Consider the following 15,189-nt stretch of genomic DNA (forward strand, 5'->3'; position numbering starts at 1 on the left):
AGCAGGTGAGTGTGTTCCATTTCTGTCAGCAACACACACACGTGCCTGCCACTCATGCAAATGGAACTGTGCAGGCATGCTTACCTGCCACTCACACGGAACCATCCCCTCCCCCCTCCCTTTGGAAGAATACTGAATGTTTGCAATTCAACTAACAAGTTAAAAACAGAAGCCAATGTTTTGTTTTGTTTTTAGCTCACCTGTCTGGCTTGTTACCAGAAACACAAACCTGCCATGTCAGCTTAGATAAAACTGTATACCTACCAAGGATGCTGGCTAGCTATTTTTAAACCAGGAGGAACTACGGTAAGCTTCTTTAAGATGTGTGAACTCAGCCAGAATTATTTTCCCTGTTTCTCAGGCTGCAGGGAAGCTATGCATTAAAAGACGCAAGAAATTTTACAGAACCATTTTTATGCAGATTTCCACATTAATTTATACCTTCTTGGCTCTTTCAGTGATAGTTGGGGCTCTCTGCAACATTTTTTCTTGTAAAAATTCTTTATTCTGCAAAAGGAACGAAAACGTCAGTTCTTAAAATCTGCTCTTCGAAAGCTACAGTTTATCGTTAGTTAGTGAACTGATCAGCCACCCAACTCCACGGCACTCAAACTGCATATTCCCCTAAAGCTTTTTGCGAAGGAGGGAAAGAGAGGGAGAGAGAGAGAGAGAGAAAAGTTTTAGTTATATGACACTGAATAAAATTGCCTTTGACATAAGAGCTAAGAAAGTAGTGTATTAAAGAGGAACAATCTCCAGGCGAGTAGTAATATGCTCTGTCACTGGACAGGTGCAAAGATATGCAACTATTTTCTTTCTCCACTAGGTACCATGATAAAAACTAACGTTGCACAAAACTGACAGTTGTATTTGGAGTGATTAAACAGTCAATCTGGCTCAAAAAGAATCAGGACGAACGCAAGGGTATTAAGCCACACGAACAGTTTCACACTCAAAGGATTGCTAGTATTGTGGGTGGCAAAATCAGAATAGATCTTAAATGAGAAGCAAACGTGTCACTGGGTGGATGGAAGTTGGGAAAAATCTCTGATAAATCATTACATTTATATATCGCCCATCTAACTATCAAGTGACTGTGGGCAGCTTATAACAATGTAAAAAAATTACTTATTCCTTGCCTATAAATACATTTCTCCAACATCCAAGTTGGTAGGCGACTGCATCAATCAAAGATCCTCCTACCTTTGTGCTGAATTTATGTTTTACCGACAAAGAAATAAAGGGAGACTACTATAGATCTATTTTAAGCTATTTAGCTCTCATCAGCTAGCCATACCCTTCTGGGATTCAAAAGTGGAGCAGTATGCTCCATCCCATAATTGGGGTAGACTAGGTTGCCCTGATAAAAAACACTTGATCCTACCTTTGCTTTCTGGAAAAATTTGTGCCTTAGAAGTTCAGCTGCTGTAGGTCTATGGACAGAAAAAAAGGAGTTTCTTAAGCCTATGGTATATTGCAGGAATTTTTAAAGAGCTTTTTCTATTTCATATAGGAGAATCGCCCACAATAAGAACACAGATCAGAACAGAGGTTGCTTTTCACAGGTTGTACATTTTAATTCATACATTAGAGAGAGAAAAGAACCAAAGAAGATGTTAATTCTGGATAAAAATGGTGGGTTGTTTTTTTTTGGCAAAGTGAGGCCATAAGCAAACCTGTGCGATCTCTCAGAAACAGTAAGATACACATTTCCTGCATAGTATTCACATTCTTATTTTATGTATTTGCACAGAATTTTACCTGAAGCAGATGCAAATATTTAGGAGTATTAAATGTATGATGGGAACAATGCTTTAGTTCAGGGGTCTCCAACCTTGGCAACTTTAAGACTTGTGGACTTCAACTCCCAATTCAATTCTGGGAATTGAAGTCCACAAGTCTTAAAATTGCCAAGGTTGGAGACCCCTGCTTTAATTTGTTTTAATCTGGTTAATCACATAGCCCAGACTGATTTCATAAAGGTCTCTTATTTTACTTCTTAACACCAGTTCTTAGAAAGTCTGAACCAGAGATAAACAAGCATCAAAAACTATCATTTGCTAAAACATCAATAAGGCAGTTATCCGCGGATGCATTATCCTGTGGCAGGAAGTTCCAAAGACTAATCATACTGTCTTTGTTTGGTCTTAGTGCTTTCCCATTCAATAACCCTCTGGAGTTCTTTGCTTGTAGCATCTACTTACCCTTCTTGAATTTCTGTTTCCATAGAGCTCAACTTACAACCACAATTGAGGCCCTAGTTTCTGTTGCTGAGTGAGAAATTTGCTAAGTGAGTTTTGCCCCATTTTACGACCTTTTTTGTCACACTTGTTAAGTGAATCACCGCAGTGGTTAATAACACTGTTGTTAAGTGAATCTGACTTCCCTATTGACTTTGCTTGTCAGAAGGTTTCAAAAGATGACCCTCGGATAGTGCAACTGTCATAGGTCAGTGGCCAAGCGGCTGGATTTTGATCATGTGACCATGGGGATGCTGCAATAATTATAATTGTGAAAAACAGTCACAAACCACATTTTTCAGTGCCTCTGTAACTTTGAACAGTTACTTTGAAGTGTTGTAAGTCGAGGACTAACTGTATCTAGATTGTGCTTAAATGTGTTTTGTAATAGATATGATGATTTGGAGTAGTTAGTTATTTGCAAAATATGATCTTACTCCAGAAAAACTGGAAGGAGAAAGAAAAAAACTCAAAACTTCTTCCTCCTGAATCTTTTTGGGATTAGAGACATGCTAGCATAGCGGAGAAATGCTATCAAGTTTCAATATTTTGATATGTGAGCTTGGATATTTTCTTGTAGACGTTTCATTACCCAACCAGGTAACATCATCAATGCTAATCTTCGGTTCAACCTTAGCTTAACTCTGAGCTACAAACATTCTCTTCTATCGATGTCAATATATCTGCTATTATAGCCTCATCGGTTTCTCAATCTTGGCCATTGGAAGCTGTGTGAATTTCAAATACCATATATACTCGAATATAAGCCGATCCGAGTATAAGCCGAGGTCCCCAATTTTACCCCAAAAACTGGGGTAAACTGGGGACTCGAGTATAAGCCGAGGGTGGGAAATGAGGCACCTACCGGTTGGGGAAACCTCCTCCTCAGCTGAGAAGGCTGGCGGCTCCCCGCCCGCCTCTCACTGCACCGCAGGGCTTCCCAGCGCCGTCCGGTAAAATGTGAAAAACAAAAAAAAAACTCGAGTATAAGTCAGATATATCGAGTATAAGCCGAGGGCTTAAAAACAACAACTGAGTATAAGTCAGATAGACCCGGTATAAGTTTAGGACGTTTCAGCACAAAAAACGTGCTGAAAAACTCGGCTTATACTCGAGTATATACGGTAGACAAATTCATATTGGCTGGGGAATTCTGGGGGTTGAACTCCACACAGCTTCAGGTGGCCAAGGGTGAAAAACACTGACTTAGATCATTAACATAGAATTCCAATACGTCTCGTGGCCTTTGCTTCCTTACCTAGCTTACTATGAAAGGCTAATACAATGCTATACTTATTTGAAAAGCAAATCTCCCTGAACTTTTTACACTGTACTACGGAACTGTATGCAACCAAAAAGCGGTTGAACGGATTACAAAAATGCACACAAAAAATCTTATTCTATGAAGCCACAGAAATTCTGCAACAGCTTTTAAACCTGGTGTGCATTATAAAATGACATTATTCTTTGAACTTCACACAGCACAGCCTAACAAATAAGAGAGTTCACAGAAGCACCCACAGCTTCTGGAGGCAGGTCATTCCACTGATTAATTGTTCTCACTGTTGTTCTAGATCCTCCTTAGTTCTAGATGGGTTCTCTCCTTAGTTTCCATCCACTGCTTCTTGTCCTGCCTTCAGATGCTTTGGAGAATAGGTTGAGCCCCCCTCTTCCTCGTGGTAGCCCCTCAAATATTGGAAGATCGCTCTCATGTCACCTCCTAGTCTTTCTTTTCATTAAACTAGAGAGACCGAATTCCTGCAACCGTTCTTTGTATGTTTTAGCCTCCAGGCCCCTAATGACCTTTGTTGTTCTTCTCTTTTTAGAGTCTCAACATCTTTATATTCTATATAATATTTTATATTCTGGCGATTAAAACTGGATAGGCTATCAAACATCCAGCTCTACCTTCGTTTGCCTCCAATTTCCCTATTGGACCTGTCTAGCAGAAACCGCACGGTTGTTAAGCGAATCTGGTTTCCCCACTGACTTTGCTTGTCAGGTTGCAAAAGGTGATCACATTACCACAGGACATTGCAACTGTCATAAATGTGATCAGTTGTCAAGTATATGAATGTAAATCACGTGATTGTGGGGACACTCCAATGGTCATAAGTGCAAAAAATCATCAGAAGTCACATTCTTTAGTGGTGTTTTAACTTCGAATGGTCACTAAATGAAGTGTTTAAAATCTTTAAATAAATGTTTAAATTTAAAAAATGTTTAAATAAGTGTTTAAATGAAGTTTAAAATCTAATATTTTAAACTTGCACATGTGTGTTCAAGTGTGGCAACTTATGTGCATTTATATGTGTCCATGGGCAGAAAAGGGAGATGCGAGTCATATAAATAAATTTAAGAGAGAGAGGGAGAGAGGAGGAGGAAGTTAAGATGGCCGTGCTTATTACCTTTTTTCTGGGTCTTTCTGCAGGCACAATGAAATCATTTTCCTGAACGACTTCCCGTATTTTTTAAGCATATCCTTGTCTTGAACCCCTGTCTCCAGGGAGGGGGGATCGTTTTGTAGTGTCAACATTAAGACCTGAAAAAATGGCTTCCGTTAAAAACATTGAAGAACGTTATGAATTGGCTAATGAAAAAAAAGTCATGGTGAAGTCATGAAAATATTTGAAAACAACTTTTGAGATCTAGCTGCTCTTTGGCCTAAAGTCCTACAGCATCTGATGGATAACTACCAGTTCTTTATAAGCAACAACCGTTGTTTGTGAAGAGAACTCACCTGCCCTCTTCCCACCATCACTGGGGAAAGGCTCTTAAGAGGCAAAATAGCTTCCCTGCATCCCAAGGATTGTGCTGTTCCTGTTTTAGAAAGTCCACAGTAGAGGACAAAATGCCATACAGGTACACTTCGACTTACGACCGCAATTGATTTTGTCTTCTGTTATATGCTTAAACGTCCAAACAGTCCCCAGACTTTCTTGCACGTTTTCAGGAGGAGGACTTACCAACTTTTCAGATATACTGTTTTCTTTAAGAGGGTCAATCCAATTTTTCAGACTGTGTGCACGCGCTTCATATCAAAGGGATTATTTAAACTAGTAAATCTGTAACTTACCTTCATGGGTGGATATTTGTGATAAGGAGCAGCTCCGGTAGCCAGCTCGATTGCAGTAATACCAAAACTCCAAATATCTGCTTTGAAATCATACCCCCGAACCTGCATTGCAAGAGAAGTTTATTTCAAAACTTGACTTTTCTATTACAGTAACTGTTCAATTCCATGCGTATCTTGCCTGAGTCATACTTGGAGCTAACCTTCCTTCACCTCTTGGTGTTCATTTATGATCTGGCACCTAAAACAGACTTCTAATTGTTCAAACCGCCTCCTGAAAATAGCACAATTTGTATTCTTCTTCACAAGACTGAGAATATTACAAAGACTTTAGCCAAATGAGAGGAGTAAATTAACCTTTGGATATATTGGAAAATCATGTTCTCTGCAAATATTGCTGAATTCTGCTGTCTTGTTAACTCAGAATTGCTCTTGAATATTGAAGCAATTCTTCCAAAGCAAAGAGATGTTAGCTTCCCAGAATACAAGTAGTGCTCAATTGTCACAACTGGGACCATAGTTTCAGTCGTTAAGTGAAGCAGTTGCAAAGTGAGATGTCACACGACCACAGCCTCTGTGGCTCAGGCTGGTAAGACAGTCTGTTATTAATAGCAGTTGCTTGCAATTACTGCAGGTTCAAGTCCCACCAGGCCCAATGTTGACTCAGCCTTCCATCCTTTATAAGGTAGGTAAAACGAGGACCCAGATTGTTGGGGGCAATTAAGTTGACTTTGTATATAATATACAAATAGGATGAAGACTATTGCTTAACATAGTGTAAGCCGTCCTGAGTCTTCGGAGAAGGGCAGGATATAAATGCAAATAATAATAATAATAATAATAATAATAATAATAATAATAATAATAACAACAACAACAACAACAACAACAACAACAACAACAACAACAACAATAATAAAAATTCCTTGGCAACTGCAAAGGTCAATATTATTTCCATTTTGAACAGAGAGGAACCAAGAATCAAAGACTTACCTTTATTATAAATAAAGGTATAAATAAAGGTATTATGATTATACACTAACTTTATTATAAAGTTAGACTGCCACACTTTCTAAACAAATTCTAGGACTGATTCCCACCGAAATAGTTAAGATATATAGTGAATGAATGACAATGCTGGTTGGAAAATTCACACAGCTATTCAACAACCCGTTTAGTACATGATCTTATTCTAAATTCAATTTTATTGCAAGATACCACAAACAGTTGTCTGAAATATGCTTCTCTCTTGGCCTGGGTGGATTCATTACAGCCCATGACTGGGTCTCCAAAGCTGTCTAACCTCCTGTAATGGCTGAGACATTCAGCACCTCTGTGGCTGAGCCCAATGAGAATTATGGTCCAATACAGGTAGTTCTCGACTTACGACCACAATTGAGCCCCAAATTTCTGCTGCTAAGTGAGATATTTGTTAAGTAACTTTTTCCCCATGTTACGACCTTTCTTGCCACAGTTGTTAAGTGACTCACTGCTGTTGTTAAGCGAATCTGGTTTCCCCATTGACTTTGCTCGTCAGAAGATCGCAAAAGGTGGATCACATGATCCTGTCATAAACATGAGTCAGTTGCCAAGCCTCTGAATTTTGATCACATGACCATAGGGTGCTGTAATGGTCGTAAGGGTAAAAACATGGTCAGTGCCATTTTTCAGTGCCGTTGTAACTTTGAATGGTCATTAACTTTGAATGGGCCTCTGGTGGCTCAGACTGCTAAGACAGTCTGTTATTAACAGCAGCTGCTTGTAATTACTGCAGGTTCAAGCCCCACCAGGCCCAAGGTTGACTCAGCCTTCCATCCTTTATAAGGTAGGTAAACTGAGGACCCAGATTGTTGGGGGCAATTAAGTTGACTTTGTATATAAATATACAAATGGATGAAGACTATTGCTTAACATAGTGTAAGCCGCCCTGAGTCTTCGGAGAAGGGCGGGATATAAATGCAAGTAAAAAAAAAATTAAATGAACTGCTGTTAAATCGATGAGTATCTATCTGTGCATACAGAAAGCATCCAACTGAGAGAGTTGAACCACAAACTTTCTACAGGCAGTCCCGAACTCAAGACCATGATGGTGGTGAAATGGGTCAACTCTACAACCTGTTTTGTAGTGGCCACTAAGAAAATCACCACAGTTATTAAGTGAATCTGTGATTTTTCCCAAAGGTGCTTTTTCACGAGGCAACTGGACTTTCAGAAAAAGCAACACTGGGACAACCATGACTGGATTGCTGGGAATTTCCAGAGACATGAATCTGTGATTGTTAAGCAAACTTACTTTTTTTGCTATGGGGTGTTTTCGCTGAAAATTGGAATTGCCGGTTTTTGACAAAATGCCATAAATCATGATCCTGAGACAGCAGAATGCTGTGAGCTGCATAAATGTGGGCCAGTTGCTGAGCACCAGAAATGCAGTCACAAAACCGTCCGTCCGTCTGTCCGTGTGTGTATATGTGTGTGTTTGTGTGTGTATGAAGTTCATCTGAATCAGGTCATAAGTATCTTTCAAGTGTGGGGAGGTCCATTGTAACTTTGAATGGTCACTAAGCAACCAGTCATAAGTTGAGGACTACCTGTACTGTCATGATGGTCTAGGCTAGGGGTCTCCAACCTTGGCAACATTAAGACTTGTGGACTTCAACTCCCAGAGTTCCACAGCCAGCTTTGCTGAGGAACTCCCAGGAATTCTGGGAGTTGAAGTCTTAAAGTTGCCATGGTTGGAGACCTCTGATCTAGTCCAACCCCGCCCCCACCCCGCCCAAACAGGAGGCCCTACACTGTTTCCAGCAGATGGCAGTCCAGACTCTTCTTGAAAGCTTCTAGTGATGAAGCTCCCACAACCTCTGAAGGCAACTTCTGTTCCACTGATCCCTTCCCATTTGAGTGGTGGCTTTTATGCCTCCATTCTAAACTGACCACTATCTCTTCGCATTCCAGCTGTCTCCGTCCCCTCTTGCATCCACAGACATTGACATGAACTGAAGCAATACTTTGTTAACTGAGCAAGATGTGACATGCACTCGGGTCACCAAGCTAATGGCTAAACAATAGACAATAACAATAAAATAAAATAAAATAATAATAAAATAAAATAAAATAAACAATAGCCACCTCCTTCTCGAGCAGTTTCACAACTCAATCCCACCCCTGCCCTGGCCTTCACAATGGTCAATAGATTATTGTTTCAGGCATCACTGGAAGACTGGGAAGAAATATATCTGGAACAATGTAAACGAATGCTTGCAAAGGAAACTCATTCTCAATAAAGTGAAAGTTGTTTCTTAGACAGATAAATGTTCTGGAGAGTTTTACAGGTAGTCCTCGAATTATAACAGTTCATTTAGTGACTGTTTGACGTTATAACGGCATGGAAAAAAGTAACTTATGACCATTTTCACTTACAAATGTTGCAGCATCTCTGTAGTCACATGATCAAAATTAGAATGCTTGGCAACTGGCATGTACCTGTGACAGTTGCAGTGTTCCAGGGTCACTGATCCCCTTTTGCGACCTTCTGACAAGCAAAGTCAACAGGGGAAGTCAGGTTCACTTAACAACTGTGTGATTTGCTTATCTGCTGTGATTCCCTTAATAACTTGGGGGGGGGGAGGTCATAAAATCAGGAGCTCACTTAGCAACCACCTCGCTTAGCAAAAAAGGTTTCCAGTCCAAATTGAGGTTGTAAGTTGAGGACTACTGGCATTTGAAATCTCAATGCTCAATGAAAGCCTGTTCCAATTTATTCTTACCTGCTCCATCACTTCGGGAGCCATCCAGCAAGGGGTGCCCACAAAGGTTTTCCTCACTTTGTTTCGTGTAATGTCCCCACCGGTAGCTAAAAAAGCACTTACGCCGAAATCTGAACGCCAAAACACAAAAAGGGAAAAGAAGGGGTTAAAAAAAAAAAGCATTCTCTCTCGTGCATTTTTTTTTAAAGCAAAAGCTATGACTTAGAATAGAAGTAAGGAGCTAGGCTAGGGCCTCTTTATGACTTGCAGACCAACCCCAGAATTCCTGAGCCAGCCATGCCATGTGGACTCAGGGATTCTGGGAGTCGAAATCCACCTGTGACTTAGAATCATGGAAACTAAAAATGAAAATTAAGAAAATAAACAATAAATAGTACAAGTCATTAAGGCCAAGGCTGATATCATATGCCACATGCAGAGAAGAAGTCCTTGTGACTTGCAAAGATTAAATGCTTGCTGGAAGGCATCCAGGGGCCAAAAGTAAGGCTTTTTGCACTGGGCACCGTTTCATGTTCCTATCTAGGCTTAACCAACAAGAAGTACTGTAATCCTTGAGTTGCAACTGCAGTGAAGGCTCATTGTGGGGAGAGGGAGGCGAGTGTTAGAACTTCAGTTCCAGTTTGTAAGTCTCCTTTTTCAGGTAGGTAATAACTTTGAAAGGTCACTGAGCAAGTAATCATAAATTGGGGCCTACCTGTATTTGAAAAGTATTTCAGTAAAGAAAGTCCTCATCTTAAAACCATTCATTTAATGAACATTTGAAATCAGCAACTGGGAGAAAAGAACGTGACTTATGACCCTTTTTGACACTTAACAACTGTTGCAGCATCTCTACGGGGAAGTGATCAAAATCCAAACACTTGGCAACTGGCAGGTATTTATGTCGGTTGCGCTGGGCTCATGTGATCCCCTTTTGTGACCTTCTGACAAGTAAAGTCAATGGGGAAGCCAGATTTACTTAAGTTTGCAAGTTCATGTTAATAACTTAACAGCTGCAATGATTCACTGAACCACCATGACAAGAAAGGTGGTAAAATGTAGCAAAACTCAGTTAACAACCATCTCGCCTAGCAATGGAAATTTTGGGCTCAACTGTGGTTGCAAGTTGAGGACTACCTGTATACTACAAAATTTCTGAAAGCTTTAAGCAACATTTGCAAAATTGGTGCAAGTCTCTACATGTTTTTCAGTTCTACCCTTAGTTCAGAATCATGTATGTCCTCCGAAGGTCCAGTCACAAGATTTCTACACTGTCACATTTTCTCGGATCATGTACAAAATTATGAAGACACTATTGTTGAAAGGAGGATTAAAAACAGAAGGATAAAAACAACTCTCTTATCTGCCATGCATGCAAGGCATACAGTTAAATAACCGTGTGAAATTACTGCAGCACAACATAATTACAATGAAATTCAATTTCCCTTTCCGGGATTTTAGGAAGATAGACGAAGTGTCGGAAATGCCACAACTTAAAACTAAAAGTTAAAAACGATCCTTGGCTGCATTTGTTGAGAAAAGTATAGTTTATTAGAGATCAAATATATTGCGGTAGTACAAAGTCAGAACTGAAAGTTGTGCATCAAAATCCTTATTTTCCCCTCCTTTAGCTATCTTTCATCGTTCACCCCAGTGTACCCAACCAGGTTCAGGCAAAATGTTCTCCTAAAGGTTAATTCAAACACAGGTTGGCATGCAGCCCCCTCCCTCTCCCAGCTGGGTGACCTTGAAGCAGCATCTCCAGGAGATACAGCACTTACTTTCGTTTCCCAAAATATTCCCCCTTTCCTTCCCCCTTCTCAGTCTATCATCACACAGCAGCAAAGTACATGCAAGCATAAAATCGCAGGTGACATGAAGAACATGCTTGTGAAAAAGAATGGCATAAAAGTTTGCAGAGAGACATTTCGAGGGAAGAAAAATATCAGAATTTAGAGAAATCTCAGAGATTTATTTCAGATGACCTGAACTGAAAATTTGGTCTGCTACTTTCCAGATTTGTTTGAGTACAACTCCCATCATTTCCCAGTTTTTTTAACTACAACCCCCATCACTTTCCATGTTTTGTAGCACAACTATCACTTTCAGGCCACTGGTGTGAAGAGATTAGGATGGGTTCTCTGCCTTAAAGTCAGGTTTATTTCTACATTTACCTATGTATTTATAGGCTAGATTTATATCCTGCCTCTTCTATCAGGAGCCTGGAGCAATAGCTTTAGATACTTATAACCACAATGAAGCCCAAAATTTCTGTTAAGTGAGACCTGTGTTAAGTGATTTTTGCCCCATTTTACAACCTTTCTTGCCACATTTGTTAAGTGAATTGTGGTCATAAGTCGAGGACTACCTGTATCTGTCCCCAGTGCCTCATGCTTAACAACAGAAATTTTGGACTCAATTGTGGTTGTAAATCAAGGATTACCTATACAGGCAATCCTTGACTTACGACCATTCTTTTCGAGACCATTCAAAGTCACAACAACACTAAAAAAAGTAACCTACGAATTTCCATTGCTAAGCAAAATAGTTGTTAAGTGAATCACACCCAATTTTATGACCTTTTACACCATAGCTCTTAAACAAATCATAGCTGTTAAATGTGGTTGTTAAGCGAATCTGAGTTCCCATGTCAATTTTGCTTGTTGGACGCCAGCTGGGAAAGTTGCAAATCTTGATCACGTGAACCCAGGGTGCTACAACTGGGCCAGTTACATGCCAGCTACCAAGTGCCCGAATTAGAGTTACATGACCCTGGGAATGCTGTGATGGTCATAAGCATGAGGACTGGTTGTAAGTGAAGAACTACCTGAAGTGCTTTTTTTTTGGTTTACAAATCTCAACCTTGCTCCTAGAGAACCAGGTTTGCGTTTCCATTTTCCTTCCACAACAAAACAACAGGCTGATTTTGATGGGAAAACGTGGCAAATTTTCAAATGTAGTGCTAAGCTTCCTTGTGCCACGAGGATGGGCAGCGTAGCGCACCCTCCCCGATCTTTGGGGATGACATCAGATGTGAGGACTTCAGCTTCTTGAATTCTTGCAAGGTCAAGCATGGAATGAGAGGAAATTCCAGAACATATTCTGGATGCTTGAAAATGGCTAAAGGCATGCGGGGTATTTCTGACCTCTGAATTTCATCAATTAATCCTCTGGGGTTTTCTTTTATTTTTCTTCATCTTAAGCAAGAAAATACAACACAAATTGATAAATACCTTCCTGTCAACCTTTGCTGTTTCTCCACAACTCAAAAGAGAGTTTGTGATTGTGAAGGGCGGTAAATCTCTTTTAGAAGAGAACCTCCGGGTATTTTTTGAGGGCTGGAGCACAGCTAAATCACGTTTTTAATAAAACCAGGGATCTTTAACAAGCTTATCCGTCACTTAAGAGTTTGAACGTAACTAAATTTCATTTTAAAATAAAACCATGGATCTCTAACAAGTTTACCAACAGGTGCATTTCATCACTTGTGCTATTTAATCGATAAAGGTGTCAGACCTGGAAGCCATCTTTTACAGTAGGGACTTCAGGCCTGCCACATTTTCTATTGTGGGAAATTGGGAAATGTCAGGGTTCCCAGTAATACCCCCAACGAAAGAAGACTCCGAGACGTGAATTTCCTCAAAGTTCCATTTTATTGAAGATATCATATTGGCACATCTGGGAAAACCTGAATCTGAAAGCTTCCAGGTTTTTCCCACCCAAAAGAAAGTTCAAGTCCCTGCCTAGCACCCATCACATGACCAATCATGTGACCAATCAAGGGCCGTGGATAGCTCAGGCTATAAGGAGCCTGTTATTAAAACACAGCTGCCTGCAATTACTGCAGGTTCAAGCCCAGCCCAAGGTTGACTCAGCCTTCCATCCTTTATAAGGTAGGTAAAATGAGGACCCAGATTGTTGGGGGGGCAATAAGTTGACTTTGTAAATATACAATTAGAATGAGACTATTGCCTTATACACTGTAAGCTGCCCTGAGTCTTCGGAAAAGGGCGGGATATAAATGTAAATAAAAAAAAAAATCAGGCACCATCCAAAACTGAAGATACCTCCCAGTCACCTCATGCAGCTGCAGGGTACCTTGGCCTTGAGTCTCTGAGAAAAGAATGTTATTTTGACTACATATCACCCATACTCTACACAATCCTCCCTCCCAATTTCCTACAGTAGAAAATGTGGCAGGCCTGAAGGTCCAACTGTAAAAGATAGCCTGACAAAGGTCCACAATCACTTCCTTTGGCTGAAGGTCGGCCCACAGTCCGTCTATCCGTCCATCCATCCATCCATCCATCCATCCATCCATCCAATCTTCCAAGCTGCCAAGGTCAAGAAAACATTCATGGTCCTCGATTTAGAACTATAATTGAGTGTGGATTTATGGTTATAAGTTGTGCCAATGTTAGGCAGGTCACCCAATTTTTCTTTCCATCAGTCATTAAGCAAACCCATTTTAGACAATGGAAATTTTTTGCAGAAACCAGAAATAAATGCCAGTTTACAGCAAAAATAAATAATAATTGTAAATTGCAGTCATGTGACTACAGGACACTGCAGACAGTATTTAGCAACTGGCTGTAAATCAAGAACTTAACCACAGTGTTTTAATTGCAGTTAAAAATGGTGGGTTTTTTTTTTTATTTAATCTACTGCTTAGAATTGTCTTGGCTCAAGCACTGTTATAAACATATAGTGACAGAAATATATTTGATCTGTAAGTCATAAAAGCCAAGATAAAAGACAGATTTGTCCACATTAGTTTTAAAAATTTGGCTGGCATTAGCCATGATTAGAATTGATTCTAATATAAAAGTTGGAATAGCACATCACTGACTGCCATCCTGTTACAGCAATTTCCATCAGTTAGTTGAGATAAACATACATTCATGTCACACCTTAGGCATGAAAGCCGGCTGGATGACTTTAGGCCAATCACCAGGAGATGGTGAGTTCCAGTCCTGCCTTAGGCACAAAATCCATTTGGGTGATTTTGAGATGGTGAGTTCTAGTCCTACCTAGGCATGAAAGCTGGCTGGATGACTTTGTGCAGTGCTTCTCTTTTAGCCCAACCCATCATACCGGGTTGTTGTAGGGAAAATAGCAGGAGGAAGAAGGATTAACTATGTTCACCACCTTCAGTTATTTGTAAAAATAATAAAGGCTGGATAGAAAAATAAAATAGTAAAGTAAAGTAAAGTAAAGTAAAATAATATTTTCACTGTTCTGGATCTTTTGTGTTACTTTAGCTGTTGTTGAATCTGTGCCACCTGTTGATGGGAAGACAGAAATCTAAACCACAAGATATGAAGGGAATGTGAGTATTGTATTTCTCTTCCCAAGCTTGTTTTTACATCTGCCAATATGCTGTCCTGGTCATCTTACAAATTCCTCACAGTTTTTTATTTGGGGGGAAAAATGCAGTTCCATCTGAAATAGGGGCTGGCAAGTAGGTGCAAGAAAACAGGAAAATGATAGTGAAACAGAGATCAGAATGTCCTTAGGGAGACCAGGGTTTTACCCTATCTTCTCTTAATTTGCACAGGCATACCATGGAATATTCAGACACACAACGGAACAATTGACCTGTTTTAACCATTGTTTGTTCCAAAGAGATAGATGTAGAACATTTTTTAACATGGTGGTTATTTTATTAAGTGTTAGAAACAAGCAGTAGAAAATAGAAATTGGGAAAACAGTATTATGTATACTGAAATAGAATATATTATAATTACCATATATACACAAATATTAGAAGTTGAAAAATTATGATTATGTATACTTAAATGGTAATATTATCAGAATTGTATGCAAAATATATTGACCCAGATAATAAATTGTTTACCAAGTACTTATGGATGTTAAAGAAAAGAATCATAAATAAAATTATATCTATATATCTGTATGTAAGTATGTATATACATATGTATGTATATACGTATGTATGTATATATGTATATATATATATGTATATGTATAGGTTTAGGTATAGGTATAGGTGTGTGTGTGTGTGTGTGTGTGTGTGTGTGTGTGTGTGTGTGTATACGTACGTCTTTGGTTATTCGGGTTTTCTCCTGCGTAAAATTGGAAGTGTCTTGGCGACATTTCGACGAAATCCCAT

General features: G+C 39.6%; 1 protein-coding gene across 1 annotated transcript in view; it reads right to left on the reverse strand.

Moving 5' to 3' along the window:
• Nucleotides 1-15,189, reverse strand: part of OXSR1 (oxidative stress responsive kinase 1) — a 103,270-nt gene that overhangs the window by 22,469 nt on the left and 65,612 nt on the right. Inside the window, exons 6-10 of the mRNA XM_058180920.1 lie at nt 9,078-9,187; nt 5,317-5,418; nt 4,649-4,782; nt 1,385-1,433; nt 442-507 (exon numbers count right to left, since the gene is read on the reverse strand). Of these exons, the coding sequence (XP_058036903.1) occupies nt 442-507; nt 1,385-1,433; nt 4,649-4,782; nt 5,317-5,418; nt 9,078-9,187 (461 nt within the window). The remainder of the gene's footprint in view (nt 1-441; nt 508-1,384; nt 1,434-4,648; nt 4,783-5,316; nt 5,419-9,077; nt 9,188-15,189) is intronic.

Source organism: Ahaetulla prasina, chromosome 4, assembly GCF_028640845.1.
Source record: "Ahaetulla prasina isolate Xishuangbanna chromosome 4, ASM2864084v1, whole genome shotgun sequence".
In the NCBI taxonomy this organism is placed as follows: Eukaryota; Metazoa; Chordata; class Lepidosauria; order Squamata; family Colubridae; genus Ahaetulla; species Ahaetulla prasina.